Raw genomic sequence first — 7,376 nt, forward strand, 5'->3', positions numbered from 1 at the left:
AAATTCCTCATGAACAGATTAATTTTCACTGGACTAGTTCCACTGAGAGCAGGTTTTACAAACCAAGGCCAGCCTCTTGCAGTTCTTTGTACATGCCCCTTGGTCTTTCTGCCTCACTCAATCAAATAACACCAGAAGGTGGTCGAATGCTGCCACTATGCTCTTAGACTTTCCAGCCACAAGAACTGTGAACCAAATACACCTCCTGTCTTTATAAATCACCCAATCTTGGATATTCTGGAATAGCAACAAAAACTGACCAAGACAACATCACTAATCATCACAGAAATACAAATCAAAACCACAATGAGGTGCCACTTCACATCTATTAGAAAGCCTATTATTTAGAAAACAGAAAAGCCTAGTTTGGGACTGGAGGTAGAAAAATGTGCACTGCTGGTGGGGAATTGATGACAGTATGGCAGGTCATAAAGTAATTAAAAATAGAATTATGATCTAGCAATTCCACTTCTGAATATATATACCCAAAGAATTGAAAACAAGGACAGCAACGGATATTTTTACACCCACGTTCATAGCAGCATTACTCTCAATAGGCAAAGGTGAAAGCAACCTAGTGTCCATCAGCAAATGAATGGTTAAATGCAATGTGGTATATAAATATGTAGAAACATTATTCAGCTTACAGAAAAGAAAATTCTAACATGCTACAACATGTATGAACCATGAGGACATTATGCTAAGTAAAACGAACTAGGTACAAAAAGACAATTATTTATGTGAGGTAACTAGAGCAGGTAAACTCAGAGAGACAGAAAATAAAATGTTGGTTGCTAGGTGCTGGGATAGAGAATGAAAATTTGCTGTTTAACAAGTAGAGAGCTTCAATTTCACAAGATAAAGCATTCTGAAGATCACTTACATAATATAAATATAATATCGAACTGCCACATAAAAATGGTTAAGATGGCAAATATGATATTATGTATATTTTTACATGAATAAAAATTTAGAAAACATTTTCTAATGTGCCAATATCCTCAGGGTTTTTAAGTAAATATTCCTCTCTAAATTCAATTTCTGAATTTTTACATAAAGTTCCTTGAATAATGTCAATATTTATTAGCTATGCAGCCTTAATGTGCAAACAATAACACCTACCTCATGGAGTTCTTTATGAGAGTATGTACATTAATGCAGAGGCTTTTAGAACATTGCCTGGGGATACAGGGAACTCTCTACAAAGGTTAGATATCATTATCAGTATTGCTGCTGGGACTCAATGTTCTTGATTTTTTAGGACATTTTTCTGGTGATGGATACTCAATAAATGTTTGGAATTACAATCATTACAAAATGTGAGTTTCTTGATTTTCACCTTCAGGTAAAAACACTTTGAAAGTAGTTCAAGGTAACCAACCTTTACTGTGAAACAAACCCAAGTCAGTCTTAAACTAGAAGAGCTGTGTGCTAAGAAATGTGTCCTTGAAGATGAAAAGCATTCTTCACTGTCCTTTGTTATACTTGGTAGTGCGGCAAACTTAGGGCCAGTTATTCCTCAATGCATGCTAAAAAATGATCTGCTCCTGCAAGTGGAAACCCCAAACACAGCATTTTGCTCACAGCCTTGCCGCCACTCTGCCAGGAGGTGATAATCAGTGTTGTTAACTCATCTGAGGTCACCCCAAACATTGAATCAGAGATCACACATCTGCCAAGCTGGAGTGACCCTCAGTGATCACAATAGGAAAAATGCCCATCCAAGGGACATCCCTTGAAATGATGCTTTCTGTTTATAAATTGTGCTGTCAGCATTGATCACTCAGCCTGGGGCACAGGCAAAGAAAGGCATTCACATTGATGAGTATCAGAGAGGCAGAGGGAGAAGTCGACAGGCTCTTTGTTCCCTGGGAGAGAGAAAGTGCACTTTGAAATCTGGAAAGCCTAAGAATCGCACATGCAAAGGTTTAATGTTCAGAAAAGCCATTAAGGTATATTCTTTTCAGGATACCCCAAACTTGCAGTAGAGACAAATGAATTCTAATAAAATAAAATGCACTGTATTGTTCCCAAACCATGGATATTATTTATTTGCTGATCAAAACTTGTGGGAAATTTTAAGAAATAAGTAGTGGGAGAACAATGAAGAGCCGTTCAGATAAATGATAAACTTATTAAATAAATGGACCTGTGTTACCGAGTGACTGTGGACCTCCTGTTTGCTTTTTTGACTGACATTCTTTGCTTTCGACTGTGTATATTCAGTGTTGGTTTTCGACTGTGTATCTCCTTGTTGGTTTTTTTTTTCTGTTTGCCTGCTAAACACTTTACTATCACCTCCTTGAAAAACACAACAATCACTGAGATGATTAGTAAAAGAAGACGCAATAACACAATAGACACAATCTGAACCGAGGAAGGCACCTGCACTTTTAGCAGCCCCGGAGGCCCACTGTCAACGCTTCCTCCATACCCCACCTCTTCACAGAATGGAGGGGCCCAGCCATACATGCAGTGGCAGTTTTTTCTATTGTTGCAAACGCCTCTGCCATTGCACTTCTCGGGCAAACAGTCAAACTTCAGGACTGAGACACTGACACAACTTTTGTTCAAACATACCCGGTTCTCACCACAGGAGGTGCCGTCATTTACCACACCTATGTCAGGGATCCCCAGGGGTACCATGGGTAGATGGTAGCCTGTGCCCCAGCACATGAGATTTTCTGCCTGCAGATGAGTGGAAATCAAAAGAGTATGCTCTGGCAAATCAGGGATGGTTTTGACATTTATGCACTGCAGCCTGCCACATATGGAATTATCGCTTCTACACCTTCTATAGGTACGAACCCCCATTATATCACAGTTACCAAATTGATCACCTATTAAATTAACTGCATGATAGCACTGATTAGGAGCCTCCCTGGCATCAGGTCCAAAAATGCTCTGGCACTGCATTAGTCTGGATCTGCACCCTTTTCTGAAACAACGGGCTTCGTACTTGCAAGGGGTTCCATCCTGCTTATAAGCGTCCTTTGGGCAGTTGCTTGAATTCCCATTGCAGTACTCTGCAAGGTCACATTCGTTTTCTTCCTGCCTGCACACATATCCAGACGGACGAAAGCGACACTCATGACAGCAAAGTCCAATGCTGCAGTTGGCGCCACGTTTCAACGTACAGTTTGATTGGCAACAGCGGTCTTTCAGACAGTCCTCTCTGGAACCACAATCACATTCCTCATTGTTTTCCACAATTTTGTTTCCACATCTCCTAACCACATAATGTTGCTCTGGGATATCATTTAGACATTTTACTCCTGCATGGATTTGTCTATAAAAACTGATATAACTACAATTACTGAACCCAGTACGTCCTGTGCCCATGAGGCAGCTGCGTCTACCCCTACACTGGCAGTATTCTTCATCATGGTTCATTCCCACAGCATGGCCCAGTTCGTGAGTAGTCCAAGTGGCAGGTCCAAGGACATTTAAATCTAAAATAGAGCTTACTGATCCAGAGAAATCTACAGAACACACTTTTCCAAAGGACCATGCAAGGGCATCGGAATAGCGTCTGTGAAGATATAAATGTGCCCAATCTCCTAAAATTCGTCTATTTAGTGTATTTTTCCTATATATTACAAAGCCACCTAAAACAGCAGATAAAATATCATGTTCAACATTTATTTTGTCATAATCTGTCCATATCTCAAGACCTTTTAGATGTATCCTCATACTAACATCTTGAAAGTAGCTGTCCATAATCGCAGTCAACAGAATGGCATCATTTATGATTTGAGAAAGATTACCCCTCACAAACCGAAATCTGGTCTCATCAAAGACAAGAACCAGTTCCAAATACCTTGGGTGCATATAGGTCCCGGGGAAGTCTCTTATTCTAGCCATATTCTCCTCCTGGGCCATCTGAGGTTCTATTTCACCATCAGGTAAGCCACAGGTCTGATTGCTGAATGACTCTTTCTTCAGTAGATAGACCACATGTTCAAAACTGGAAGAAGCCTTGAGGGGCTCAATTTGGTAATATTTAGCATCGATGTTCAATATGCCTCGGAGACCCCCCATGCACATACTGAGAGTGGCTTCGGAGTCCTGAGACCCTTCCACCGAGCCCATGTAGTTGCAGTCCTTGGGTATGTAAGGATGGTCCTCCAGCAGTTCCCCCTCCTTCGTGAAGGAGAAAACGCGCAGGTGTCGGGGCAACAGCAACCTCTTGGGCCACAGGCGTAGGATGTACTTCTTGCCTTTTAACTGCAAGAGGTAGGACACGGGACTAGCCACACCCTGCTCCTCCACACGGAAGCTCAGTCTCCTGGGAATAGTGACTTCGTAGGAGTCAAAGGAGTCAAACTCCCATTCAGGGTGAAAAATTAAGTTCTCCCCCAGAGAGGCAATAAGGAGCACCGCCAGAACTAGGACGGGGAGCGAGCGTCCTTGGGAGGCTAAGGTCCGCACTGACCTCATGGTCTCAGTTCCCTACTCAGTTCCTATAGCTGAGGCGTCCGGAGTCAGACTACTGTGCACGGCCTCTAGAAGGCGCCAGAGTGCAAAGTGTGGAGCTTGCTCTCCAGGGTTTGGGAGACCCCCACCTCTCTGGCCTCGAGACCCGCACACGTCCAGGGCAACACATCTAGTTCGTTTTCTGGGCAGTGCCGTTGGGCGCATGTGGAAGAATGAAGGGAGCAGTGCGCGAGGATGAAAGAGAAGAGAGGGGCCGTTGGCACGTGGTCGGTGGAGAGGCAGAGAGTATTATCGGGATGGAGAAGGAACAGCGAAATAGGATGAACAAAAGCTCACCGGATCTGCACTATTTATTTGTGTCTAAATAATACCTCAGGACACGCAAGTCCAATCGCGTTTTATAGGCCACTGCGTCCCAACGTCTGGGAAGCTGCTATGTCTTTCCCAGTTTTCCACTGGGCTCGCTTTGCTTTCAGGTACAAGAAGGAGCCCCAGAGCCCACAAGAGTAGGAAGAGAGCCTGGGAATGTCTGTGTAGACGCTGCATCCCACCACCACCTGCAGCAGCCGCTCTGTCTGCTGACTTCAGTGAAGGTTGCCAGTGAGCCAGGGCGGGAGAGCGTTTCTGAGCTCACTTTTCCGGTGGTTTCCTGGAGTTCTCTCTGCTGTGTGTGAGCATGCTAGGGAGCAGCATGATTTTTGTGTCTGGGTGCAGTGGTGGAACAAGCTATGAAAAGTGCCTGTTAAAAGACAAAACCCATGAGCTTTCATAGGACGGCTTTGCTGGTTCCGTTGGTGGTGTGGGGGATGAGGCTGCCAAGGTAAGAAGACCCCAGCTCCAACAGCAGAGGGAGTAACTGGCCGAATGGACAAATCACTGGGTTATACAGTGGCTCTGGGAAATTCCGACAGTATTTTCAGTTTTGTTCATAAGAAATCCAGTCTGGGTCTGTTCCAGAGAAAGGTAAAAAGAGATTAGACTTGAGTCAGAGAGGTTATTTAGGAAGCTCTAGTACCCATCCGGACAAGAAATGTCGGTCCACAGAAATCATGGCACTGGGGTGGATGATACACGATATTATGGAAAACTTACTGCGTGCTCAGCACTGTGCTAAACTCTTTGCATGAATCAGTCCATTAAATCTTCACCTCAAGCCTTTGTTGTGTCACCCATGTTACACAGGAAGAAACCGAAACTGTATCTTAGCTAGATGATGTCATTAGCACACACAGTCTCTGCACACATTTCAACACTTGGACTCAGGGTCTGTGTTCTTTACCAGTCGATAATCTAGGCCATTTTCATGTGCTGGAGGGAAAGCCCCTGAAGAGAGCCCCATTGAGCCTCCAGGGAGGACAGGTGATGCCACAGGAGATCCCACTTGGGGACAGCAAAGCAGGAGGCCTATGTGGCCGAACAGCAAGTGGGCTGAGAGAAAAAGAAGGGGTGTATAGGGGGTCAGTTGGAAAGCTTCTGTTCTCCTGTGAAGTCAGCTGGGGAGAGGGAGGATGCTGGAAGTGAAGGGGATGAGTGAGAGTACTACTCAGGAGACAGCTGCCTAGGGGCAGGAGGAGTGGGAGAGGAGGGAAATACGGTCCTAGTTTAGAGTGAACTGAGGTCCTAGTTTAGAGTGGAAATCAGACATCGCAATTCCTCAGCCTGTCAGTCTGCTGCATTTTCTTAAGCACTTCTCAGTAGCCTAAATTGAGGAGGGCAGTTGAATCTATCTGGATCTGTTATTCTATTTTCTTTTCATTTTCATCTCTCTTCCATTTTCCCTTAGGCTGATGGAGAATTTCTTGAGGAAAGGCACTAATTCATCAGTTTCTACCACTACAATCCAGTCTGCGAGCTAAAAGCGGCATAGCATGAGCCTTGTGGAAATAGCCTGTTGTGACATATTCCTCCTTATTTATAAAACGTACGCATGTATAGCATAAAAAACAAATGAGTGTCTCCAAAATGCTCCAGCAAACACATGGAAAGATTCTCAACCACATTACTAAACAGATATATATGGATATATTTACAACAATTTATATTCATATATTTATGTATATATGCATTTTTATCTCTTGAAAGTATTTCCATTGAAACAGATTTCTAGAATTGAGATTGTTTTTTGAAGAATCATTTTATTTAACATTGTTTATTTATTTATTTTAATTTGACCAGAGAGGAACAGAGTCCAGGGTGGTGGAAAAGCAAGAAAGCAGGTTCCCAGGTCCGGAACTCAGACCACAGTCACTCATGTGGGAGTCCAGCACCCTTAACTACCATGCTACCTGCCGGCCCCTCTAGAATTGAAATTCTTAGAGCAAAAAAAAAATGCAAGGGCTCATATTGATTGATATTTTCAAATCTTCCTTCAAAATTCTTGTCCTTATTTGCAAGCTACCTAAGATGCAGCACTGCTCAATAGGACATTTTGTGATGATGAAAATGTTAGGATAGTCTGAAAATATAGCCCCTAGCTGCCTCTGGCTATTAAACACTTGAAATATGTCTGATGTGACAAAGTAGCTGAACTTTTTTGTTTTAGGTTTTTTCCACTGGGCATGTGCACTGGCACTCACATCAGAAAAAGAAGAAGGTTCAGGTCAGCAGGTGAGGTGGTGGCTAAGGCACTGGATTTCACATGGCTGACTGTGCAGTTAGAGTCCTGGACTGGCGATTTGAAAAACACATCGGGCATATGGGCATGTATGCTCAAAATTCCAAGAGGAGCAAGATTTGCTATGTGGCCATCCCCCTGGGAGATGATTTCTTACTTTTCTTCTGTCTCTGTCTCTGTCTGTCTTTTTTCCAATGAGGTGAGTGTACATACCCTATTGCAAAAATCTAAATTAAAGAAAGAAAGAAAGAAAGAAAGAAAGAAAGAAAGAAAGAAAGAGAGAGAGAGAAAGAGAGAGAGAGAGAGAGGGAGGGAGGGAGGGAAG

General features: G+C 43.2%; 1 protein-coding gene across 1 annotated transcript; it reads right to left on the reverse strand.

The window, feature by feature from the left end:
• Window positions 1-2,032: 2,032 nt before the first annotated feature.
• LOC102495437 (disintegrin and metalloproteinase domain-containing protein 30) lies at window positions 2,033-4,628 on the reverse strand. Its single transcript, XM_006166270.1, has one exon. The coding sequence runs from the start codon at window positions 4,438-4,440 to the stop codon at window positions 2,155-2,157; it is 2,286 nt and encodes a 761-aa protein (XP_006166332.1). The 5' UTR covers window positions 4,441-4,628; the 3' UTR covers window positions 2,033-2,154.
• Between the last annotated feature and the right edge of the window lie 2,748 nt (window positions 4,629-7,376).

The sequence above is a fragment of the Tupaia chinensis genome, unplaced genomic scaffold (assembly GCF_000334495.1).
Source record: "Tupaia chinensis unplaced genomic scaffold, TupChi_1.0 Scaffold144247_1, whole genome shotgun sequence".
NCBI classification, from domain to species: Eukaryota; Metazoa; Chordata; class Mammalia; order Scandentia; family Tupaiidae; genus Tupaia; species Tupaia belangeri.